This window comes from Rhinolophus ferrumequinum, chromosome 20 (assembly GCF_004115265.2).
Source record: "Rhinolophus ferrumequinum isolate MPI-CBG mRhiFer1 chromosome 20, mRhiFer1_v1.p, whole genome shotgun sequence".
Taxonomy (NCBI): domain Eukaryota; kingdom Metazoa; phylum Chordata; class Mammalia; order Chiroptera; family Rhinolophidae; genus Rhinolophus; species Rhinolophus ferrumequinum.
In genome coordinates this window covers 2,104,631-2,132,029 of record NC_046303.1, presented here as the reverse complement: position 1 = coordinate 2,132,029, position 27,399 = coordinate 2,104,631, and the positions used below count along the sequence as shown (strand labels likewise).

The 27,399-nt window shown below is 43.8% G+C and overlaps 1 protein-coding gene across 1 annotated transcript; it reads right to left on the bottom strand.

The window, feature by feature from the left end:
* Positions 1-518: 518 nt before the first annotated feature.
* Positions 519-27,299, bottom strand: SPATA48 (spermatogenesis associated 48). The gene is made up of 9 exons (XM_033088168.1): positions 26,032-27,299; positions 22,109-22,206; positions 21,217-21,293; positions 20,585-20,723; positions 18,772-18,839; positions 16,172-16,213; positions 14,582-14,689; positions 5,515-5,622; positions 519-642 (listed from the first exon to the last, which is right to left on the bottom strand). The coding sequence occupies exons 1-9, from the start codon at positions 26,579-26,581 to the stop codon at positions 519-521; spliced, it is 1,314 nt and encodes a 437-aa protein (XP_032944059.1). The 5' UTR covers positions 26,582-27,299.
* Between the last annotated feature and the right edge of the window lie 100 nt (positions 27,300-27,399).

The window sequence follows — 27,399 nt, the reverse complement described above, 5'->3', positions numbered from 1 at the left end:
TATAGAATGGCTCAGGAGGCTGACTGGATGTGGGACCCTGGGCTCCAAGGGCCAAGGCCACTGGTGTTTCTGTGCTGGCCTTGGATCCTACCTCTGTGGTGAGCAGGACTGGCATTTTATCTTCACAGGGACGAGCCTGAACTAGTTACGGCAGAATGGAGAGCCGCTGTCTCCCTCCTCCTAGATGTGGCCGAGGATGATGGGGAAAAAGCCAGCATCCTCCTAGAAGCTGGCCTGGCATTCTAACTCTAAGAGGAATCTTCTCACATAAAACCCTTGCTGCTGGTGGCTTCCAGAAAAACTTGACGGCCATCGTGGAATGGTGGCATTCCCGGGCCAGGGCCAGTGCGTGACCAGGGCTGAGGTCCAAGACGCACTGCCTCAGTCTGAGAAGAGCATCAGACCTCAGCTGACTTAGTGGACACTCAGAACACCCCCGTCTTTTATTCTCACAGCACGCCATGCCCGGCGCCTCCCATGGCTGAGGTTCGGAATTATCACACAGATGGCAGCCCTCTTCAGTAGCTGACAGTTTCCTCTTCCTTATTATTGAAGGGGTTGTAGGGTTTTACAGTTGTGACCATTTGGGACAGTGGTGCCTGGCGATGAAAGAGGTCAACTGCCATTTCTTTCCGTAAGATGCTAAAACACAGTGGAGTAAAAAAGATAAAAAAGACACATAAAATACACATAAAAACATATAAACTCATCTATTCTGCAACTAATGATACGCAAGTATCAGAAAAGATTCTTAAAGAGAGAGACACTGGGAATGATTTAATCATTGTGTACATTGTTTCATTTATTTTGTTTGCATTCGGTTTGATTTATCACATTATATGCATTATATTGCAGTCACTGGTTGAGAATCTACTCTGTGCCTAGAATTACAGCAGATGCTAAGAATACGGCAGATGCAGCTGAAAGAAGGGGAGGCTGTAGAGAAGCAGCTGAATAATCCCAGGGTTACCGCACAGCCTCTGTTGGGGTGAGCCCAGGGTGTGAGGGAGCAGAGGTAGTCACCTCTCCCTGGGGATGGACGGCTGCATACTCTGTCCTAGCGTGGACATGTGTCATACCAACTTTCTTGTGAACGTGCTGCTATTTGAGTCACAAGCACAACGCTGTGCTCGTATGTGGCAGGAGCTACAGAGCACACAGCAACTGAGTCTACAGCAGTTTTGTTTTTATGCCGATTATCATGAAGTGATGGTTAATGTTGTTGTGGGCAGCGGTCACTGGGGTGAGGACTCGGGCTTAGGTGAAAGCTGCATTCTGGTGTGAGGGAAGGAATGGACAAGAAACCCTGGAGTGCAAGGGAAACAGGAGTCCTGACCAGCACCTGTGCGTGTGTCTCTTCCTCTCAAGTGTGGAGGTTCACAAGGTCCCTTCTGACCCGCCCGCTGCATCCCATCTCCTGAGTGCAACTCTCTTCCCATAATCTCTTTCCTTGCAATTCTGCAGCTCAGTATCCACCCTAAAGCACTGCTGGTGTCCTGTGCACCTTACCCAAAATGTGTTATGGGGATCACGTGGCCCCCGACCCCTTGGCAATGACATTCAAGGCCTTACCAACTTCACTCCAAGCCACCACTGCCACCTGTCAACCACAAAGATCATGGCAAGTGCACCACGCTGCCCTCTGCGTGAGGACTTGCAACCGTCCCTTCTCTACTGGCCATCTTTTCAGTCTACCATCTGCAGGCAGGACCGTTTTGTTTGACCGGTGGTGTCAGAATGCAGACTCAGGAGACTGAGGAGAGCATGAGCTGGAGGACGCGGAGGCAGGGAGAGAAGGGCGAGTGGTTGTTTGCTTTTGAAGAAGTGAAAGGAAGGAGGGGAGAGAAGTGGGAACACATGGGGTCTGTACAGTAGGGAGGCCCGGCTGGATGTCTTCCTAAGCCGGGAGGGAGCAGGCTTGAAGAGGATGAGGAGCTCAGGGGAAGGTCGAGCCTTTTAGGAAAGTGAGGGCTTGTCTTTCAGGGCAGAGGAAGCAGTGTCGGTGGAAGCGGTGGTTCTGATGTGGGGGTGGGGGGCGAGCAGCCCGGCTGCCCAGTAACACAGGTGAGACCCTCTGGAGAGGGGCCTGGGGCAGGAGATGGGCGCAGGCGCCGTGAAGTGACGGGACCCCCAGGGAATGGGACCGGCTGTTAACAGGCGGGGTGCCTGCAGAGGTTCCCCGGCCGTGCCCCACACTGACGGCTTCTCAGAAACAGCAGGAAAAAGCGCACCCGATCAGGCAGACACCATCAGGAGGAAGTTAGCTCAGTAAGTTCTCATGGTACTCACCAGACACAGACACAGACTCCCACTTTCACTGGAAATTTTCAGCAGAAAAACATCAAATAGAGAGCCACAAAAATCAGAGGCCATACTTCACTACAGAGAACACCCAAGGCTGGGTTTTCTCTGATCACAGGGTCAGGGTGGATGAGACCACAGGCCTTCCTGCTGCAGGGCCGTTCTCATGTCAGCAGAGTACTTATTATTATTATTATTAGTTTCAGGTGCACAAGACAAAGTAATACTTAGACATTTATCATTTATATCCCTCACACTGTGTGAACCCCCTCCCCCATCCACTATCCCTCTGACATCGCACAGAGTCATTACATTTCCACTGTCTCTATTCCTAATGCTGTACTCCGCTTCTTGTAAGTATATACATACATATACATACATATATATATATACATATATATAAAATTATAGTTGGCATTCATTATTGTTCAGCCTCAGGTGTACAGTGCAGTGATCAGGCATCTACATCATCCCCAGCAGAGTACTGTTGAAAATCGAAATGCCTCACTGTGCGTCCTCAGTGCAGTGCCCCAGGGCTTCACAGAGCGGCGGAGGCCCAGGCGCCTGGCCCAACACAAGGCTACCACTTAGCTGCGGGTGATACTTGGCTTGCTGCCTCTGTCTGTCTTTTCAGAGCCATGTGAATCCCGAGAATAAGAAGCCCAGAGCGGCCACCTCAGAGGGCAATACTCAGGGTCAGTAATGGGCCTGAATCTGTGTGTGAGCATGCAGGCAAAAGACCCCGGTTCTTGTCTCAAGTAGTAACAGTAGTAACAGCAGTAACAGTAACAAAGACAGTAGTAACAGTAGTGATACTAGTAACATCAGCAATAGTAACAAAGGTAGTACTAATAGTAGTACCAGCAGTAGCAACAGCAGTAATAGCAGTAGTAACAGCAGTGAACGTAGTAATTAGCAGTAACAGCACGGTAGGAACAGCAGGAACAGTAGTGACAGGAGCAGTAACAGTGGAGGATAGTTTTCCAGTTAGAAATAAAGATTTCTCTGAAATGTGTTAGGAGCATTGCATAGCTCGACCACACGGCTGTGGGAACATGCTAGATCAACAGGATATCTGGGATGAGGTCTGAGCTATTTGGGGTGAGGAAATGGATTATGAATGAAAAAAGCTAGCGATCGGAACTGTTTGCATTTGCCCTGAGAAAAGGTCCTTGGGTGGGTCCCCTCTCAGTCATGAACCGTCCACAGTTCCATCCAGGCTTTCTGGACAGTGAGCCTAAATGACAGATGGGAGGATGGATTTAGTTGTGACACTCTTTCCTCAGGTCCTGTACATGAAATAAAATACATCAACCATCTACATTTCTGTCAGTTCTGCCTTTGGAAATGGATTTGTGACATCTGAATATGTATCTTGAAGGAAACTGATTGAACTGTTAGCCTAAAAACCAACGCTCTCCTTGTAAAATGTGTCTCATCAGGTCCTGGAGAGGCTAGACAATCACCAAACCCCAAATTTAGATCAGTTGACAAAGCCCTTCAGCAGCGGGCGCCCTCCCTTTTCTTTCTGTCACGGTCCTTCGGTGGAGGTCATGCGCGCAGGGCGTGTGGGGGGATGTGGGGCTCTGTGCATGGTGTAGACTGCCCCCCATGAGTCCATGCTTGCCGTGGCTGCCTGGAGTGAGCCAAAGCCCGCCCACCTGCAACCCGCCTTCAGATGTCTGGGACCGCGTCCCACTCCTCCCAGGGTCACCCCCTGGACCACTTCCTCTGAACTCTGTTTTTGTGCCCCTCATGATGCCCTGGTGTCTCGTACACCCCTCAGTTTCCTCATCTGTCAAATGGTTACACAAGAGGACCTCCTGTGTGGGGTCAGTGTGTTGGGGAAATGAGTTAGCGCACACAAGGTCTTAGCCTGCCTGCTGTACAGGAGGCGCTCGCCCAACGTAAGTGACAATGATTATGATGGCCTTTGTCATCATCTAGTTGCTTATTTCTTGCTCTTTGTTAGACTGTGAGCTCCTTGCAAACTGGGTCTGGTTCCCGTGACTTCCTGGAGCACAAACATTTGTTGACCCAATGAAAGAACATGCTAACCAACAAATGCATTAGTGGATGAGAGAATGAACCGCTGTACGTACTGCAAACACAAGCAACCCTTCCCAGTCTCTGCCTTTCCAGATGTGTGGGAAGTCCATGGGGGGCAGGAGCTCGCACTCCCCCCTGTGGTCACCGCCTCAGAAAGCCCTCTGAGACTACCCAGCTAAATGGGCACGCTGCCCGGGCACTGTGCTACACCAGCCTGTGTTTCTCCTTCACAGCACACATCACTCTCCAGAGTCATGTTACTTCTCCAGTTCCCTTTGTGCTGCTTTGCTGTCTGTCTTTCACACCAGAAGGTCAACTCCTCAGAGGTGGGGTCATTTCCACTCAAGCCAGAGTGCTCAAGGCCCCACCCAGAGTGCTCAAGGCCCCGCCCAGTGTGCTCAAGGCCCCGCCCAGTGTGCTCAAGGCCCCGCCCAGAGTGCTCAAGGCCCAGCCCAGAATGAACCCTCAATAAATGTTTGCCTAATGAACAGATTCTCTATCCACAGGAGAGAAGGCACCCTTGGGGAGACCTGCAGGCACACCTAACTGACTGGAGAGCCTATTTGTTCACGGGGGCCAGAATCTGGACCTGCTGACGACTGCACCTGCACTTTCAAAACGGTGTCATCTTCTTTGCAATGCCAAGACATCCATCAAATGCTTTCAACTTTGAGTTCTAATAAACAGTAACATGCTGCTTCTCACTAGCAGCTTCAAATGACGGAGTCTGCAACAACCTTCCATCTAATGTCTCCTGTTTGCAATCTGCAAATGGTGTTTAAAAACATACATGGCTTTCACAGAATATTGCCTTTTATGAAAAACCAAGTTATTCACAAGAAGTAAATGCGTGTCTTGTATAGCACGTTCCGTGCTTCCACGTGTGTTGTGATAATCACACACCCAGAAGGACGGTGTGTGTGCAAAGCTGTGAGCCCAAGAGGTGACGATGCTATTCCCCTAATACGCTTTAACTATCTTCACACGCTCCTTGGGCAACATCCACGGGACCATGAAGTCTTCCATCTTTTTCGACTCGACACCCCATTTCTTAAACAATGTAAATTGACTGCTAGTATTTAATTGTCCTTTAATGGGATAAGCATAATTAGAGCCCCGCCCCCAGTGTTTCTGAGTGAAGTGAGTAATAGGGCTTGTACTTACCGGTGCACTCCCGAGTCTGGCAACGGGGCTGCTGCCGGGACATCAGCATTTGCTGGGTGGGTGGCTGTGAAATGGACCTTCCCAGTGTATCCTGGGATATGTGCCGAGCTAAAGGAAAGAGTTAAAAGAGAGACAGACAGAAAATGAAAATAACGATTTGTGAAATCGTCATGGTCACCAGCACCCAAACTTGAAAATACACAGAAGGGCGCAGTCGAACGGTTTTGTCCTCTGTGAGGTCTGGAAATCGGGCTGCCAGACCGGCAGGGTGCAGGTGGGGCAGCCCGTGTATGTAGATAACAGCTCTCCTCCGGGACTGAAGACACTGATTTCAGGTCCATGTTTTCTTATTATTTGAATTCCCTCAGATTTTATGTACGTGATTCACTGCTGAGCCTGTTCCCTAATGAAAGCAGATGTGTTCTTTACAAAACAGCAGACCTGAGCTCCACACCCAACTCTGCGTGCCCACTCCAATATGAGCACACAAGTGTGTGTTTAAAGAACGTTTTTGTTTTGTCACCATAAATGTATTGATTTAATGTAATTTCCTGAAATTGTACAGATTTACGTATGTTCAATTCCACGTACCCCTCTGCTTCCCTTCCCAACAGCCAGAGAGGGAAGAAGAGAAAAACACAGAATGTATTGGGAGGGTTTTGGGGTGCAGATAGCGAGTCTGCAGACAGATATCCAGGAGAAACGATTTCATAGGCAGTTCAGAGGAGTGTCTCTGTCACATCTACAGTGTGTGACGGGGGGCAGGACCCCAGGCCCAGGCCCCAACCTCTGCTTCAGACCTGTGGCCTTGACCTCAGCAAGATTAAAACTATATTTCAAGGAGCAAGAACACACTACATGCGGGTCGCAAGGCTCACTCAGATTACACATCGTTTCTGGAACTTAGCTCTTAGCATCGTTTCCGCGACGGCCTCCATCCATGGGGCCTGCTTTGGAGGGAGAAGGGGGGGGCACCGCCAGCGTGAACATGCACGCAGCAAGGAAAGGGGCGGCATCAGGCTGCCACTGCCGCTCGCTGGGGGCTGCTGTTTGCCATCCCCGAGGGCACGGCACCCCGCTGGCGGGGCTCCTTATCCTCCACTGATGCAAAGACAGCAGACTGCAGGGCCACCACCACACCTGTCAAAGACTCGGGAATGGCTCCTCTGTGAGTCTCCTGGTGGTATCCATGCCCTTCCCCACGTCCGACAAGCCGAGGACAGAGAAAATCTCCAGGAACCGTTTACACAGGGCATAAATTTCGACATAAGGAGCTTCTGGAAAGCTGCTCCTTTTGGTGTCAAGGGACAGGCAGGTGACAGGTGAGAAGGACAGGGGAACCGGGTCTGTGCTCAGGGTGAGGGCTCAATTTCACACCTCACGACTCCGCCCATCAGCTCTCAGATATGGACAGTTGACTTATTCCCTTGGATGTCACAGTGCCTCCTCTACAAAAGGGGGTAAGACTACCAACCTCCAGGACGTGGAAAAGTGCAGTGAGGTTCTACTTGGGAAAGTGTCTGGTGGAAACACTGGTAGTGAGCAGCTCCTACTGCTACCCCGTGGGGTCTTTCTATGCATCGACTATGTCCTATGTGAGGTCTGGAAATCGGGCTGTTGGTGTCTGAATGCTAGAGAAAAACCCAGGTACCAGGCAGGAGGTGCATGGAGAAGCCTCATGCTCCTTCCCAGTGTGTCGGGCTATGACTATGGGTAATGACAAAATCGGGGACAGCTGATACTAACAAAGTGAAGGGAGAATACAGCCAGGGCGGCAGGAGAAACAGTACAAGTGGATGAATCTCGTGAGGCTAGGGACTAAGGCAGCTGAAGGGCAGGGGAGCCCACCAAACCCAGTGCCACGCCGCCCGCCCAAGCCCAACCCAGCTCCCGGACAAAGTGTGAGACTTCTTTCAGGTGGGGAAGCCGGTGGGTCTCGGCTCAGCCACCTGCATTGCACCACCACCCTCTGGGGTGCTCTGGGGTGACAGGGACTCAAGCAGCTTGCAAAGCTTCATAGTTAGGTGCTCGAGTAATTTAAGTGGAAACGCAAGATTTTAAAGAAATCAGAAATTTACAAAATAGGAACCCGGTAGGTGGAGAGTGCGAAGTTTATCCAGCACAGGCAGCTGTCAAGATGTTAAAAGAGCGGTTTCCAAACTTTGCTGCACACTGAAATCCCATGGGGAATTTTAAAAGGCCTGACTCCCACCCCCAGCCATTCTGATTTAATTGGTACAGCGTGTGAGCTGGGAAACGGGGTTTTCAAAAGCTCTCTGGATAATTCTAGTGTGCACTGGAGTTTGGAATTCTTTGTTTGAGAGCTCTGTTTTCAGGTTTGCTGCAGAGGCCTGGGTGAGGGATCAGGGCTGCCCAATCTGAGGCTGTGCCTTTCAGGGTTTCTTGGAATTTTCTTGAAGAAGTGCAGCCGTGTGTCAGAGAGGTCACAAAAAACGGGGCAAAATTATTGTGTATATCCCTCCCCCAAACATTCATTTAGGCCTGCAGGCATGGTACAAAGGAAATCCCCTTCCTCTGTGTGGGAGGTGTTTTCCATTGGCCCTGGAACACCTGCACAGTTAAAATGCCTCTGAAGTCACCCCCTTCCATTAGGGCAGTTAAGAAGTCAAATGGCAGCAAGCTATTTGTCCATCGCAAGAAGGTCTTGGTACAAAACGTCACACAGCTATACGTGCCTTGTGTCCCACAGGCGACGGATGTCAAATGGTTTTTTATACTCCATTATGATGACGACATATCTAATAGCAAACCGTGAACCATTAGACTGGATTAGAGACAAGCTGCTCCGGCCTGGAGATGAAATTGGTTACACGATCAACTGCCCAATACTTGAGAATGAAACTTGTCACCCATACTGCTTCTGAATCTAACCATTTAACCCATTTGCAGGACACCACAAGAGGACTTCTTTTTTCCATCTTAAGGGCAATATGGTAACTTTATATCAACAAGAGGACAGTCTGTAGGAACACTACCTACAGACTGGCAGCTGATAGGCAACATTGTTTTTCAGGTGGAAGAAACAAACTTATTAAAGATAACTGAAATGTGTAGGCTTCAAAATGGATTTCCAGATGAGCTGCATGTTCAGATTTCCACCCCCCACACCCCAATTTAAAGAAAGTGAGAGAAGCAGGGGCCCATTTAAAGCTAAAAGAAGTCTCAATTTTTGTCTTTGCTGTGCATCTCCTAGTCCTTTCAACAACTCTTGTATCCCAGGTCCCAAAACAAGCATGAATTTTGTTCACTGCTAGGAAAATTTGAATAAATTATTGCCTGAGTTTACAACTAGTTGGTTTTGCTCAACAATGCATAACAAAATAGAAATTAAGTAACTTCAAACTATAAGAAAGTTCAGTAAATCAGTTAGAAAAGGGAGCACAGATGGTGTGTAACTAAAAGGTAAATAGAAAGTAAAGAACACAGAAAACCCTGTTACATGTAAAATGCCAGCAGAGTTTACATGGAGTAGGATTGCAGTGTGCACAGAACATCTCTGTCTGTACTGCAGACGTGACTCACACTGACGCGGCGTGTGCTGGACCTCAGGCACTGACACTTACGCCGTGGTGCCCGTTTAAATGCCTCCATGAGCTGACTTATTTCTCACAATACTCTGTGTGGTTGTAGTCCTGGCATCATGTCTATTTTATAGATGCCGGACCTGAGGCTTTAGAGACAGTCTAAGCAATGTGTTCAGAGCTAACGAAGCTGCCAAGTGCCAGAAATGATTCCAAACCGGCCTGGAGAGAGAGTGCCCACCTTGCTGGGGATGGCCCCCTGTGCCTCCAGCCGGGACCCCCAGCCTGGTCAGCGTGGCTCTGCCAGCTCAGCATGGACAGCATGTCTTCAGGCCGTGAATGCAAGTTCCAGTGAATTCTACTGTCTTTTACTGAGAGCTATTCTGTGTCAGGTCCAGATCGAGACAGAAATCCAGCAGGCCAGGCTCCTGGCTGCATTTACATTAATGAGTAAAATGTCTAAATGCACATCTAGAGGTTTAAAGAACCCATATCGGGCAAAGACCACGGGTGCAAAGTAAGGACGGGTGTGTGTGAGAGACACAGAAAGAGGCATCGGGGTGACTCTACCTGGGTACAGTGCTGGGCAGTGCAGCTTTGGGGAAGAGGGCAGAACGTGGGAGGGGATGTGAAGCAGAGAGGTCCAGGCTGGGCTTCCGGCGACAGACGGAGCTCAGGGGGAGCTGCTGGGACTCCACAGGTGGGACCCAGCTCGAGGGGACGAGGAAGGAGGGCCGTGTGAGCTTTGATTTGTTGGCTTCTATTATTCGGTGAGACGTCCCAGAAGGCCAGAATCATTTTGGTCATTGGACTGTGTTTCTCTGAAGTAATAAGGCGTTGCGGCCCCGAGGTCTGTGCAGAAATTACGATTTTATTGTTATGATTCTCATTGTGGAGTGGATCTATTTTTTCTTCCTCTGTTCTTAGACTCTTCATCTCTTGCATTTGGAAGGGGCATAGAAATAACCCAACGGATCCGTATTAGAGGCAGGGACCATTCCCCTTTCTCCAGAGGCCACGGGCAAGTCCATGTGGGTTTAGGGCACGAGTTTGCCCAGTGGACTAGGAGTCTGTTCATGAAATGAGTGATCTGGGCCTTACCTCATTTACTCTGGCCTCGGCTGCCTCATCTTTAAAATGGGGATACAGCCTGTTCCGGCCCCAACACACTGTTTTGAAAAACAGATGAAGCAGATGTGAGAGTTCTCCGAGAAGGCAGAAGTGTCGGGCTCATGTAAGGAACTTCTATTCACAGCCTAATCCTTTAACCTTCTTTTAAAGGTGTAACACATCACACTGACCTCTGGGAGGCCCCGTTCTTCCATTTTGGATCTTGGTCTGCATCTGCCTGGGGTCCATGTAGACAATTCCTCAGTATTTGCAAATGCTCCATCACAGACGTGACTGAGGGAAAGCAAGTAAACATGGAACCATGTGAAGCCCTGAAATAAAACATTGTAACCTAGTGGAACAGGCACAGGAGGTGCCCTGTGAGTTTGGGAAAACAGGCAAGTGGTGTCTGGGAAGCACCAGGTGCGGGGCCCAAGGTTTGGGTTTGCGGCCAGCATCACCCCATCTGCTCTGTCACCTGGGCGCAGCCTCTCTTGTCTCCGAACCCCAGCTTCCTTGTTGGTAAAACAAGAGGCCAGACCGGGTGAGATGCACGTTCAGAGGATTCCACGTGGCTCCAGCATTTAGTTCAGTGCAAAAGAAACGCATTTCCAGCAGCTTCCTCCATTAGCCTGGGAAAGGGCAGGGTGACACGCTTTTGGAGCCGGAATTTGCTCAGCTCTGCGATTACCCATTGTGCCCGGTGGGTGCTTCGTGCCCGTGACTCACTAATTCCCAGCAGATTGAAACTCCGTGGAACTGCAAAACAGTTACTGAAAGCAAACACACTTCTCTTCAGCCTGTTCATTAAGCTAAGAGTTGCAAAGAATGTAACTCCTGCTTTCAAGAGAAGGACACAAAATCAGATTTGGAGGAAAGGGGGGATCCTTATGTTAGTCTTAAGGTTTTTGCTTGTCACAAATTGTAAGTGAAGGTGACTTTGTATCATTTTAAAAAAATCCTGAACAGTAAGTACCCTGATCTGTCAATGGGACACGTTTACTGAAGGGACAGAAAAGCTGTTTATCCTGAGCTCCAAGAGTTCCTGAACACTAAACTAATTCTCCTGTTTCCTAAACAAGTCTGAACTTAGACGTCAGGAACGTCACTGGAAACTGCAGTCATATTTTGAGCTCCTTAATTTTAAATGTTTTTTAATAGCTGGGCACACCTACCAAATTAGAAAATGTTTTAATTGTAATGAAAAACCTCATGCAACAATTCTGTTTTTAGAGATTTGTTCTACAGAAATGAATGCAAAACTGTGCAAAGTTATGTGTAGCAGTTGTTTATTCCTGTATTGTTTACAAAAAGGTTAACCTAAAAACAAAGGGCCTTTCAAAGTGACAGGCGACAAGCATTTATTGAGATCTATAAGAATAGCTACTGAAGACGTACTGATTCAGGTAGAAGCCTGAATAGTGTTCCCATGAGGACACAAAGGCCATGGGTGTTTCTGTGACAGGGAAGGGGGACAGTGACAACCACAGGAGGAAGACCCTGCTCTGTGCAGATAATGTGACAGTGATGCTGATTCTAAACTGTTTTTAATTTTCAGTCCGGTAGTCATCAGTCAGTCGTTGTAATATCTGCTTTCTTTTATCTTTGCAAATATTTCTTTGGGCTACAATGCTGCTTTAGGCCCAGTCTAGAGGTTACTTCGCCGTTTTAACATTCCGAACCTTTTTGAGGCATAAGATGTGCAAGACAGTTCCTCTGGGCGGCAGCTCTGACTCCATTTAAAGTGGCTCCGTTTATTACTTTTTCACAGGAAAAATGTTTAATCAGTACTTGGTCCGTGTAAACTACAACATAGCCTTGTAGTGAGCACCATGCAGCCAGTAGGAAGATTTTCATAGCCCTGCACAGTGTCAGGGAATATTTCTATTGCTTAGTTCAGCCTTACACCCCCACGTACGAGTAGGCACGCGCACACAGCCATGTGCTTGGACGTGGCTCTACATTACGGACACTCGTGAATGCTTGGAGGGAAATTTTAGATTGGAAATATATCAAAAATATTGAATTGAAAATAAAAGAGATATTTTAGTTCTTACACTTTAAAAATATTTGAAGTATTTTTACCATGGAAACACTTGAAAGAAAAAGAAGGTGCCTTGTGAGCTTCCAATGTGAGCTTTGAGGTGATCGTAAACAGCACAAACACTGGTTTTACTGTAAATTTATGCAATATTTTCAGAAAATGATTCAGTAATATGCTTCAGAACATTTATGCACTTTGACTCCATAATCCATTTCAAGGAGTCTCCCCTAATATTCCAAACCATGAAAAAGATTCATATAAAAAGTGTTTGATGACAATATTTATCATAACAAAAAAGGGAAAGAATTTTCATATGTCACCTAAATGACAGTACATCTACACAAATAAAAATTATGATGAGTTCTTAATAACATACCCCAGTGATGTTGTAATTTGAAGACGGTAAAACGTTTACGTGTGGGATGATCACAGCTATGTACATATACAAAAGCAACACTACAAACGCATATGACAGATGAGAATATCCCAAAATCTTAATAATGGTTATGTTCTTGTGTGACTGTGGTTATAATTTTATTATTAATTTTTCTGTACTATTTTCTATAATCATCAGATTCAGTTCTACAATAATTTCTTGAAAACTATCTTTTAAACTATTAGTACAATCACCACCAGTTTAAAAAACATTGAGCATGTCAGATGACGTGGTGACCAAAAAACAAAATCAATGAGAAACATTTGAAAAACAGTGACCTTTTGGGGAAATCGATGATTCCTTCCGTGGAACCACCCGCACTCAAGTCAGTGGCCCGGACTCGGAAACAGGCTTCTGTTGAAGGGCGGAGAGCAGCACGGGGAGGCACCCCCCACCCAGGACCCCATGTCATGAATTATGAGAACCCTGAAGATAATACCATAAAGGTATTTCTCTGTAAAGAAGTTAAGATGAGAAGATAAAGGAAGAGTCCTATTTGTTTTTGAATAGGATGGCACCCTATTCCTTTCTTGGCACAAAGTAAGTTTACTTGTTTCTGGCTTTTGGACTTCATGCGAATGACATCGCATTGTACTGCTTTTTAGCTCAACGCGGTATTAGAAAAACAGCATAATATTTTGCACAGAGATTCACATATACGTGGTAAAAGCATAAAGCACAGCAAGCCAAAGGTGAGCACAGTCTGAGAGTGATGACCTCTGGTTTGGGGCAGGGGCCCCAGGCGTTGAGCTTGGGAGGAGCACGCAGGTAGCTTAAAGGGATCAGTAAAAGACTATTTCTTTAACTGGGCGGGCATACACAGGCATTTATTCTTTATTTTACTTTATATGTTACATATGACAGTACATACTTTTGTGTCTACCCATATTTCATAATACATTGGAAAGCATTTCTTTGTGTTAAAATGGTAAGATTATGTTAAAAATTGAAACCTAATCACGACCTGGCTGCCCTCTAGTGGCCATGTTGCACAAGTACAGTTAATGTCTTCAGGTCTTTTGCTGCATGATCCACTCATAATTTCACTTCCTTAAAAACAGAAATTAACAGCAAAATGAAGCAGAACGGTGTGTTTCCGAATTTGTTCAAGTTAAATGGTAAATTTCAGATCAAATTTAAAAAATGCTGCTAGACTGCTCTTCAGTGTCTTTGGAGAATGACCCAAAAGAATGTTTCAATTTGTTAGCAGGAATGTTTCATAAAACATTTCAAAATTCAAATGCACATTTCAAAGCAGAAGCATTATTAAAATTTTACTCCTGTAAAATATTTTTAAATTGGTTTATCCCCATATTCTTCTTTTAAAATGTTTAGAATTACTGTGTTTCCTCCAAAGTAAGACCTAGCCGGACCATCAGCTCTAATGCGTCTTTTGGAGCAAAAATTAATATTTTTGAGCTGATGGTCCAGCTAGGTCTTATTTTTGGGAAAACACGGTTATTTCTCTCATGTGCACAAGTAATTTTATTTTTTTAAACAGAAAACAATTAACATTTAAAATACCACCGTGATTCACACTATGGCTTTGCATGAAATCTTCTGCATGTTCGTCAGTTGTTACAGAAACCGATGGTCCCATATCCACGACGGTTAGTGGCTCAGTGGCATACTGGAAACAGCAGAGGACTTCACCTGACAGCAGGTGTCCTGTGAGTCCTAGGAAGGCATTTCCACGCCTCAGTATTCCCACTGGTAAAAGCAAATACGTGTCCGTATCAAGGCACCCAAGATAGTCAGTGCCCAAAACTGTAATGTCCTTTGTGACAATCGACAGTTATTTCAAGAAACAGGTATGTTTCTTCTTAAACTAGGTTCAGTAGCACGCCGTTGTTAGTTCCTTAATTAATAACAAAGCCCATCACCATGTTTCATCCTTAATGATAAAGGAAAGGGGTAACTATGAGAGGAACTCACCGGCTCACGTTTGTGTGAAGAATCGTGGAGTTCCGAGGCTTGGCCAGAGATGTGAGGTCCCCAAAAGGGTTGTCAATGTCTTCAGCATCTGTGGACTGCACATAACCACTGTCAGGGCGAAAAGAAAAGAAAACATGTGTCTCCTTATAAGAAACAGAGAAGAACTAGGTAAACAATGTCCTGACTTCCAAAAGAAATTCCATTTGCCAAAATAGATCAAAAACAGAATATGCAAAAAATAAAAGGGAGGGGGGGCTGCGTGACGATGGAACAATTTGCCTTAAAAAAAAGAAAAAAAAAAGAGAGACTTTCTCTTTTCCAGGACAGGAGTTGCTAGGCTCTTGTGATCTTCAGTTTGGGCCAGAGTGAGAGTAACAGCTGTTTTGTGCTTTTGAGCAAAGGAACAGGCTGCCTCTGCAGCTCTGGAACAACGGGTTCACTGGCTGCTGGAGGGTGGCCTGGGGCAAGGCACAGGCGGGTATGTGCCCGAGAGAGCCGGGCGCCTGTGGAAACCTGGGCAGGTGCCTGGGATCCTGGGCGGCCAGCGACGAGCCTCAGGGGCTGAGAGAAGGCGGAGTCTGTCAGTCAGAGTGCCCTTGGGTTGCTTCTGTGGCCATTGGGAGCAAGACTGGTCAACTCTGTCATACATCAGGAGACGCAGCAGGCATGGGGGCGGGACAAAGACGAAACGGCCTGAGCGCTCCATTGCCTTGGTTTCCTTTGTTCCAGGGGGCTATGATCGTAGTGTTTGTGATACCCCGAAATTCCTCTGTTGAAGTTCTAATGCCCAGGGTGATGGTGTGTGGTGGTGGGAGGTGTGGAGGTCGTGAGGGAGCAGCCATCGTTCATGGGATTAGTGCCCTTGCAGAAGGGTCCCCAGGGCTCCCTCACCCCTCCCACCATGTCAAGATACAGTGAGAAACCTGTGACAGCGGAGGGCCCTTCCCCGAGCACGCTGGTGCCCAGACTCCAGAACTGTGAGAAACAAACGTCTGTTGTGTATGAGCCACCCAGAGTGTGGGGTTCAGGCTGTGATCACTCTCTGAACAGACTAGCACACAAGTTTCTTCTTCCGTCTAAAGCAGAGTAGACTCCTTAGTGGTGGACGCCACGCTCCTTTGTCCCCCTCAGAAAGCCACACTGCAGTTGACACACGTGGGAGGCTACATTTCTGGCACATCAGTGTTGGTGAGTGCCTCGTATTTCCTGCACCACAGATAAAAGACTTTCTCGTGGACAACACCCTATACTATTAGGTTGGTGCAAAAGTAATTGTGGTTTTTGCAATTACTTTTAAACCACAATTACTTTTGCACCAACCTAATATTAGCATGCGAGGTATTTTATTTCATAGAATAACCAGTTTGGGAAAACATAAAAATACCACGCCCCTTTCTTTTATTAAAATCTTTAACAAATCTTTGAAGAATATCCTCACATCACACGGGTACTGTGCTAGGAAAACTTTAGAAATCTGTCAGAAAGCATAAATTGTAGTAAAAAGTGAATTACAAACAGGAGTGAGTTGAAAGTAACTACAATTTAGGTGTAAATCTAGTAATTTCTAAAACATTAAAAAACATTACGTACGTGTAAAGAGGAATGTATTTGCTTCGAGAACTTGGACTCACACTGAGAAAAAGAAAAATATGGGCAATTGAGTTATTCACATCAACTAAATAAACATCAAGTCATTACAGTATTTCTCTTATTAAAATAACAACAGCAAAATCTTCAGAGACATCTCATAGGAATTGGCCTCCAAAAGTTTGGAGTTTTAAACAGAAAGGATTTCAAGATGTAGTTTTAAGTGAGAACAAACGCCCCCAAACTCGCATGGACACGTATGTCTGTTGACTCTCAAGCTTTTAGCGCTGCCTCAAACCTCTCCTCGTGGATTGTTCTTTTGCTGCATGCTTCCTCAGGGATTAGAGGTGCCATAGGCAGCGAAGCTGACGCTCCCGTTTTCTTAGACAGACTTTCCGCAATTGAGCGGGTCTTGCAGGCATCCAGGCTACCTGTCCAAGGTGCAGATGAAGCAGCCGTGCTACAGGGTTCGGTGGCTTCCCTGAGATCCCAGCGATGACAGCAGTCCCAGGCGCTCCAGGTTTATTTTGTGTTTTCCCTGCTCCAGCCCTAGAATCCGCCATTTCTCCAAGGATCTCAAAATTTCTTATCTTGGAGAAAAAATCAACATCTGGGTGCCAGATGTGCTTGTGGCTGCTGGGCTGGCCCTCTCCTGGGCCTCTCAGTGGATGTACATGGATGTACATACCTGTGTATATCTATAGACACGTTTGTATCTGCTCTGTGTATCTATTGAACATGAGTTCAGAGGCTAGCTCCTTATGTAATACGGCACCTCGGGGTTCATTTTTTGCCTTACTCATTTGAAATTTCTTTCTCTGACCCCATGAAACCTGCCTCCCATTACCTACCAAATACTTTTTTGTTCAAACCTACATGAAATAACTTTTAGAATTGCCAAACCATTTTCCTGTGAGGAACACATTTACCATCTAGAGTATGATGCGGATTTATATATAGTTCTTTTTGTCTTTAGCATTACAGTATTCAGTCAAAATATCATTTCCAAATTCATTTAGGACCACTCCTTTTCCCCCATCCACTTAAGGGTAGTTACGTCATTTATTTGTAACACAGACTCATTGTACAATCGGCATTTCGTCCTGGATTCCCCCGACATGCTGATATTCATTTGTTTGTTTATTTTTCATGTTGCATTCAGTCAAGTTTCTTCTTCATGGTGTATAGTGCTACGGGTTTGACAAATGCGGGGTCCTATGGCCACGCCATGGACTCATACACAACAGTTCCATCACCTCAGTGTCCCCTTATAGGCTCTTTGTATTCAAGTCCTTCTTTCTGCCCCAATGCCTGGCAGCCACTGGTGTATTTCCACCCCTGTAGCTTTGCCTTTTCCAGGATATCATACAGTGGAATCATATGGTATGTGGCCTTTTGGGTCTGACGGCTTTCACCGAGCAAAATCCATTTACGAATCCCCCACTTTGTTGTGTATTGCATTTGTTCTTTCTCATTGCTGAGCTGTATCCATTGCACAGCTGTACTCTGGTATGTTTATCCAGTGCATGTTTTTCCATTCACGAGTTGAAACACATCTTGGTTGTTCCCTGGTTTTGGAGATTATGAATAAAGCTGATATAAACAGTTGCATATAAATTTTTGTGTGGGCTCCTGGGAGGAACATTTGCATAGAGGGAGGCTCCATGGTGAGTGGTACCCTCAGGAGTTCTGAGAAGTGGTTGTTGGCTGTACTCATTTAGACAAATAGCTTTTCATTCATCAGATGACTTACCACTAAAAAATAAATGCTACGGGTCCATACAAACTGAAAAAAAACTTTATCACCTTGGTGATATATTTGCAATGTTACCAGATGATATTTAAATAAAAAGATGATAATAAAGTTTTGCATTAGCACTCACATAATATTAAGAGTATCAATAATTTATATCTTTATTCTCTTAAAAGATATTTGAATGGGATTATCAACAATTTCAGCTTGTTGTATTTACAAGGATCATATATTTTTGAGAGTTTTAATATTTTATTAAAATTATTACCGTTCAATTTATACATTGGAATCTATTGTTTATATTGGGGTATTTTATACATTTGGCAAAACCATCTTTTAAATAATCATTGTCAAAAATTTTACACATTATTTTTAGAATATAGCTCAATAAAATCTAAGTTTGCTGACAAGACCCAATATTTTTCTGAGTAGCACCACTATTTATAATTCCAGATCCAGCAGTTAAACTTGATTACAATTTTTCATATTTCCATTTCAGTACTCTTTTTTCTTCTAATAATAAAACAATTATTTTTAATGAGCAATTTATACTGGTTTTATTCAAGTGGTGCAATTTTGAAAGATTTGGAAAATATTATTTATGATACTGTTTTTCACTAACTGAAATTTATCCAAAACTCTCATTAATTTTGCTAAGGCTAAATATTTCCTCTATTTTGCAATTAATTGTGGATTAGGTAAATAATATACAATTAAATGTACAAGACGCTCTCTGGAGGATGTCCCCCTCACCCCTCTCTCCCACCATGGGCTAGATCATTGGATTATTAACAATAAGCATGTGATAGTGGAAAATCTAGTGATGAGAACATTAGGAGACAAAACTTACAAATTAATTGGTTTGACCGGTGCCAAGAAAGATCTTGTTTGAAATCTGTCCCAGAGTCCACCAACCATCTAAAATCATCAAAATGAATGACAGATATTTAATGAACAAGTTACTGTAATTTCTAGTATATAAGCGCCAATTATTGTAATTTCTAGTATATAAGCTCCCGCACTCTTAACAGTGCTCTCAGCATCAGAGGCAAGCCTCAGGCTGGCCATGAAAAGCACTCCCCAAACACATACAGTGACTCTGGGGTTCGCTCTGGACCTCCCCTGGCCTCTGCTCTGCTCTCAGACCCTGGATCTCAGTTTGCTATCTCATAGTTGGAATCTGCCTCACTACCCACCTCCTCCAGAAAGCAGCCCTCGTGAAAGGTCTCATTTTGGTTTTCGTCCCAGAGGCTGTGGTCAGTTGGATCCACGTCCGCCCACCCTTTGCAGCCCCAGGCTAGTCCCCCCTCCAGCCCAGCCCACGTCCAGAGCTTTGAGCCTCACCTTGCCTGGAAGGACTCCGGATACTCGTATCTTTTCACACCAAAGAATATTTAATAAAATGACTAATTTTTGCGAGATATAATACTTTCAGGTAGTTGAGAGATCTTAAAAAAATAGTTATAAGAATCCAGGCATTTTTTTTATCCTTTAATTGATTTTAATTTCTATGTGAAAATCCCATAATGAGACTTTATATTAAAACTGAACTGTTTTTCCTCTTATTACCACTTTTCTCTGTAAAAGCTAAAGAAGTTTTCAAGACAATGTTGGCTTCTTAAGCTGTGATTCATGAACCTCTATGGATCCATGCTTGTAACTGTGTTTCAATGTAATTGATTTCCTTCTCAGTCCTATGGATTTTATAAATTAAAGGAAACCTCACTATGACTAGCAGTCCCAGAGCTTGTCAGATTTCTAAGAAATGAGACGTGGCAGAAAAGGATGAGGGCATCGGTAGGAGTAGCATTGCAAGCACAGGCAGTGAGTGCGGAGGATCAAAGAGACTCCTAGGATAAGAGCTGAAGGATTCTTGCGACTTAGCCTGGAAAAAGCAGTGAGGAGGGCAGTGCAACAGTATTTGCAAAAGACCCGGCCTGAGGACCTCGGACAAGCCCAGCACACACTGTGCTGGGATGCAGTGGGGTGGGGGCTGTGCAGGGGTGTGTGGAAGAGCAGCAGGAAGGCACAGGGCGGGGCAGGGATGGAAAATTGGGGATGCGACCAGTCGGGGGTGTAGGTTCTGCTTTATAAAAAATGCTGGGTTTCATCAACAGAGGAACATGGAGAGGTGCACACTTTAGGAAAAGCACCCTGGGTTGCGTGGACACGGTAATCCAGGTGACAAATTCCTGATGTTTAGAAATGAAAAGATTGGGCCTCTCCATGGACAACTAGGAATGCTTCGTCTACTACATAGGAAGAGCTCTGCGATTCGTGGTTTCTCCCACTCTGTCTCCAAAAGCACAGAGGTTAAGTTCTAGATTCAATTTCAAAACCTGTTCCAGTGCAGGTTCTGTGGTGAGACAGTAATCAGTTATCTGTGTCTTCTTCATTATTTACTCCTTCGTTTGCAATTTTTAAAAATAAACAGTCAGTGCAAATGATCTTTGAGAAAGAGGTAGTCTTAAATAATTTTTTTAAATTTTAATATGGATAATATTAAAGTATTTGAGGTCACTGATGACTTTTATGATTATAGTATTTTCAATTCTGTAAATGTACATTCTTTCCATAATTCTTAACCACAAAATAAGTATTATTGTGACTTAAAGTTTTAAAGTTCAGTAATAAACATGTTGTTTTCCGGGGTATTCTCTGACCTGAGTTATTGTCGGGACCCTTTCATATCTTTTCAGCGTAAAACACTGTGAGATGAGGTCGGCAGCTTTTTCCATGGTGGTTTCTTCTGGATAGGGTTTTGGCGGTAGCATCTTGTCCCAAGGAACATGTTCGTAAGCTCTATGAAATTATTAAATGATGACATTTTATGAAAAATACATTTTCAATTGGTGCAGTTCACAACAATATCATTCATTGTGGTAGGCAGAATTCTGAGATGTCCCCCGAGATTCCTGCCCCCGGTGTACGCGCCATAGATAATGCCCTCCCCTCAGGTGTGGCCAGAGCAAGTGGATGGGATGGGCTATCACTCCCGTGATATTTTGTATGGCAACTTTATATGGCAAAAGGGATTGTCTGGCTAGGTCTTATTTTTTGGGAAACACGGTATGTGTTGTATTGTGTGTTCAGCACCTAAAGTCAATTGAGGATAAAGGAGATCAAATATATGACCTATTTATTTTAGCAATCAACATGAGTAACTAAATACCTGCACCTGATGTTCTCTGAATTTCCCATAGGATCCAGGATAATGTAAATACAAAGGGGATGTATTATTAAAGATAAAATAAACATATTTCAAAATCAAAATTCCATTGGGAAAAATGCTTACTTTTGTGTAGAGGATTTATAAAATGAGTCCTTTGCATTATATTTCTTGTTTGGTTGTAAAAGTGGTTGTCCGTCATCCTAGGAGGCATAAATAATATTATGATTATCCTAAAAACCATAAACACATTCACTTTAACTGTGAATTTTATGGTGTGTGAAGCTGTTTAAAAATACTCTTTTCATATCTGTGAATCTTTTGGGACGTCTTCAAGTAATTTAAATATCTAGGGTTTAGAAACTATAAAATGCACATAGGAAAATGATTAATAATATAAACCTTAAATTCAGAAAGGTATCTAAGTTTAAATTTTGGTTTCATATCTATGTGGTCAAAAGTCAGTAACTTAACATCACTGGACTTCAGTTTTCTCAAATAAAATGGGGATAATGGTACTATCTTGTTCAGACCAGGGACTGAAACAGGATTTTTGTCAACTAATATATTGTGGGGTTGTTCTGGGTGAAGAGCAGGAAAGGATAAGGAATAGATGCTGGTAAGAATGTGGTCTCAGTTGGAGACTGGCTTTGGTTCTCTCAAGTCAGTCAGTGGGTCATCGACCAATGTCCAGGGGACAGTATGGGAGGGTGCAGTCCTCAGGGCTGGTGGCTGTCAGCCATATCGGCCATCACTCACTGCTAATGGAGGGGGTGCACTTGCCAGTAACGGGGGTCTGGGTTGGGCGCCACCAGCATCTACTACTCGGTCATCCCCCAGAGTATAGTTGTAGGGATGACAAGATAATGATGATGACGGTGAAGTCTGCACCGTGCCTGACACATAAGACATATTTTATACATGGCAGCTATTTGTACAAGGCTCAAACTATCAAATACACAATGACATAAATTAATTACAAACATTGCATTACACCACCCAGTTATGAAAACCTTACTGTACACGTTGCTTCCTCATCAAATGTGTGTGTGTGATTTATCAAGGATCCTTTATGGGGAGGCTGTACAGGAGTAACTTTCACCGGGCTTGTCCAACCTAAACACAAAATGTAGGTGCTTTCAGTTAGAGATGCAATAAACAGTTCTTCTTCCAAAAGAAAAAGTTCCTATTAGAAAGCTAAAATGTGTGGTATCCATTGTCCAAGTGTAACAATTTTTCTCATCTGTGAGAACAGAACAGCTCTGGGATTTACATGTCATGATTATCAGAATAGGGTAGAATTAGTTGTTATTTATTACCCATTAGAGGAAGAGACCTGTTGGCTATGATGGATCTGTGTTTGTGTGTATAGACATGCTGGGGACGGTGGGGCCCAAAGGAGTCTGGTTACTATGTAGATAATTTATCTAATGATGAATTAGAAGAACTAGGAGACTATCAAATACAAAAGCTACCTTCAACAAATATTTACTGCGCCATAAATGGAAGGAGGAGAACATATAAAGATGAAAAATGGGGTTGCTGTTTTTGAGGTGTTCGTGAACAAACAGGCAAGGCAGACATATAAGTAGAGAATTTCAATATAATGCAGTGACTGTAATAAGAGTTGAGCTCGGAGTGCTGTGGGGGTGCAGAGGAGGACAATCTAGCTCAGCGAGACTGTGGGAAATTAGGAACATCTTCCCAAATAGAACACCGGATCTAATCTTGACAATTGAGTAGGACTCGGTAACAAAGTGGAAGGAGAGGAAGGACAGTCATTCCAGGTGGGGAAACAGCGCAACCAGCCCAGTCAGAGCATCACAACTTTTATAAGAAATTACAAAAGTTGGGTATAGCTGCATCATAAAATGGCCACCAGGAAATGGTGGAAAATGAACAAGAGCGGTAAGCTGGAGGCAGGAATCTATCTGGACTTAACCTCCAGATAGATGCCCTTGCAAAGCTTTATCAGAGTTGTATAACTTTGGCAAATTACTCTGGTTTGGAGAGGGAACTTGTGTAGGTGAAGATAACGGTCATACCTCTGGTAGTTTCCGTAAGAGATACTTTCTCCCACCCCATGAGGGCTTCTAATTTGGTTTTCTACTTCTTAGCTTTGCCCCATGAATTGGCAAAATTCAGGAGTTAGGTGGACAGTGCAGAGATATGGAGGCACGGGTGAGATGGATTGTGGGAGGGGTTTGGGATCACAGAAGCACCATGGTCACTGTGGATACCAATCTGGTGGAGCTCCATAACAGACTCCAGCAGATCTCAGGGCTTCTGATTCAGGTGCCAGTGTGACCTCGCGGAATACTTGACTCCTCAGAGCCTCCTTTTCCTCCCTCTAACGATTGTTGTCAGAGTTGTGAAAACAACAATTAAAGTATTTGAAGAACTTGGTAAAGTTTCTGACATATAGCTTAAGTGCCTGACATGTTTATTAGACATTTGTTATCAATTAGTAGTTGTAACATTATTAGTATCTGTACTGGCAATGTAGCAATATCATTTTCATTACATTGATGGTGATTCAGTCAATATTTGATCAAGAAATTCATGACAGGATCTGCAAAGGGGACTGGTAAGGGAGGGATGGGGAAGTAGAGAAGCCTCTGTGGATTTAGAAGAGGAAGTCAGAGAGATTAGGGAGTGAGAAGGCCTCTGCACACTATTGGTAACTTTGAAGATAAGGAGGCTATGTGAGAAGAAGCCTGGGTCATCCCAGTCGAGTCTCCATGGCTGTCATAGACAAGGAAATTGGCACCTCAGATTCAAGGAACTGGATTCTGCACAACCTGAATGAGCCCGGAAGTAGATTTTTTTGCAGACCCTCCAGATAAGAGCCAAACGCACACCTTGATTTTGGCATTGTTAGATCCTGAATAAAAAACACAATTGAGCCTGCCCAGACTTCTGACCCACAAAACTGTGAGCTAATAAATGGGTTATGTTTTAAGCTGCTAAGTTTGTGGCATTTTGTTATAGCAGCAAGAAAAAATCAATTCAGAGGCAGAGGTGAGAGGTCAAGGAAAAGTGAGGGAGCGAGTGCTGAAGCCCGTGCTCATCTTGGTTTTTAGAATAATTCTGTATGTGACACAACTGGACACAGGAAACCCTCCAGAAGAGTATCATGCAATAGCAGCAGCATAGCACTTTGTGGTATCCATCTGATTTGAAAACATTCTAGCAGCTGCTTTGAAAAAAAGAGGAATGTATGAAAACAACAAAACTTAAATTTTGATTTTAAGCCAGAGTAAAAGAAAGGAAACAACACAATGAATTACAGCTATACAACTCAGGGTCACAACATTTACACCTAACTATGATGATGGCCTTGCCTTTACTTTGTTTGAGTATCTACTGCTGCAAAACAAGCAACACCCAAACCTCGTATCTTAAACAACGATTTATCATCTCCCAGGACTCAATATCTAGCTGGGGTGTTCCATGTCATGTGGCATAGCTAGATAGGAGAAAAGGTCCAAAATGACCTCACTCACATGGCTGCCCAGTTAGGGTTGACTATTAGCTAGGAGTTCAGCTGGGCCTACTAACCAGTACGTGTGTGTGTTGTTGTTGTTTTTTTTTCCTTATGGGCTGAGGTTGGGTCTTTCACGAACAGTGACTGAGATTGCAGAGGAAGAATCCCAAGGGAACTGATCCCAATGTGCCATTCCTTACTAAGCCTCCACTTGCTTCATGCTTGCTAATATCTTACTGGCCATACGTCCAAGCCAGAATCAATACGAGAAGGAAACAGATCTCTTATCTTGGTAGGAGGAGTGGCAGGCACACTCAGAGAAGGGATGAATTGCAGAGGGCCACTTTTGGGACCAGCTATTAAATAATTCTTCTTCATAACTCACAATCTTACTTCATCATTTCCATGCCACCGAACAAATATCAAGTCTTTTGTCAAGGAAAACACTGTAGTATAATATTTCCTTACTTATTAGAGATTTAACATGCTTAAAATTTGATCCCATTTTTACTGTGAGTGGATTTTTGTATGTAACCATGAAATTGTATGAGTTTTCAAGGGTCTGCCATGAACATCATTTTCCCAAAGGCCCTATTTTTATTATTAAAAAAATGTCCATAATATGGGGCTTTTTAAAGAAAGAAAAAGCCATGTTATAGAAGAAATATTCAAAGACTAGTCATTCTGTAGATCATGTTTTCTTATTCATGTGTTTTCTGTCCTCTAGTGGTTAGAGATAGGTTTTCTTAAACAGAAGAAATATTCAAAGACTAGTCATTCTGTAGATCATGTTTTCTTATTCATGTGTTTTCTGTCCTCTAGTGGTTAGAGATAGGTTTTCTTAAACATTTATAATACCCTTTGTTAGTGGTTTCCTGAGTTTTCTTCCTCAATATGGCTATAGGTAGGTCAATTTTATTTGATATTTTAAAAAAACAACTGTAGGTTTAGTTGATTTTTTTCTGTTCTCTGTTTTATTTTATTTACAATCATCAAACATCAGAACTTCAAAATATACGATGGAAATACTGACAAAACTGAAGAGAGAATAACCAGATTTATAATTACAGTAGGAGACTTCAATACTTTATTTAAAATAATGGAATAAACAACCTGACAAAGATTGATATGAAAATAGAGGACTCCAACAACAGCAATTTGACCTGAAGGATATATACAGACCACTACACCCAACAGAATACCCAAGTAAAATACACATTTTTTTCCTCCAATGCACATGGAACAATCCCGAGAATAGGTTATATTATAGGGCACAAAACAACTTAGTAAATTTTAAAGGACCGAAATAACACGTACTCTGATCACATGGAATGAAACTAGAAATAGATAAAATGGAAATAAAACTAGACATCAGCATATGAAAATTAAACACTACACCCCTAAATAACCAATTGAATATTTAAATGTTATAAAGCCCATGCTACTTTATTTACCTCCAAGTCTTGCTCTGATCGAAATGTCTGGTATTGCCCTGGAATTCCATTTCCTGTTTTGGTTTAGTTCTTCTAATAGTTTTTTTTGCCTTTTTAGTGTCGTTTGAAATCCTGTGTCTGGCCTAGGAACTCGATGTTGAGGTTTCACATCACTATAATCCACCAGGCTTGGTATTGTTCTGCCAATGCCAGGCTTTAAATCAGCATCACCACCGGGACTCAAAAACCCTGAACAGGGATCACCTAAGGGTACATCATCACGAAGTGGAAACAATGGATATTCTGGCCCATAGGGTGGGGGATAAGGGTAGTGTAAATGATAGTCTGGCATGACCAAAGGGGGGTGAGGGTGAAATTTAAGAAAAGTAGGGTTGCATTTCTTTTCAATTCTGCCATAGTCATGTCTGTCCTCAACTCCTTTCACAAAAGGCATGTTCATTTTTCTTAAGAGATAACAGTAGTGTGGATAATCTATATTCTCAACAGCCTTTCTTCTTGAAAGAATGGACCGTTCAGAGATACTTATCTTTCCAGGTGACTCCATATCCATAGCCTTTCTCTTTAGAATTGGATGACTGTTTCTGCTGACTCTTTTCTCTTGAACTACAAAACTCTTATGTCCAATAGTTGAGAATTGGTTAATTAAGCATAAGGTTATTAATATGGCCCTGTAAATGTCAACAGTGTTTTGTTTTTTTTCCCCAAGTATTTTTTCTCCACCAAAAGAAGTATAAGGCAGTAACAGACCAGGACAAAAAAGAAAAAAAAAAACAAAAACAGAACAAAACAGAGTCCTTGTTGCTTAGCAACAGCTAGAACTGTAGCACTTTGGGTCACTCATTTCTTCCTATTAAAGGAGACAATACACATTCTTATTATTAGGCATTTTTGACTTCAGTTGCTGAAAACTTCATTCTGCTATGTATTTGCACCAACTGGATAAGATTTAGTTCTGTTGTAGCTCGGTTCCAGTTAAATAAATCCTTCCAGCCGCAGAAAAGCAGCGACATGATTCTTTTTAAACATGTTCTGGCTACATAAAGGTCCTCATGGGCTGATGGGTGGTTTTACATATTTTTCTGAAGCGAGGTGATAAAAGACTATCTTCCAGGCTGAGTGTTGCATGAAAATCAATTTTATCTAGGGCTGTTTCCTCTGTTCTTTCCACTAAGCTTCTCACTGGGGCTAAAGACCTTACTTTCAACCTCACGTGGTGTGCATTGCACTTATTCCCCAATTAAGTTGCAGACACCCATCAAGTTCCAGCAGCTGCCATCAGGAGATCCAAGCAATCCTGTGAGGGCTGCCCGTGCATTAACTCAGTCCTCACTACCTGTTGTTCGGGCTGGGCCCCCAAAGCTGAGTTCC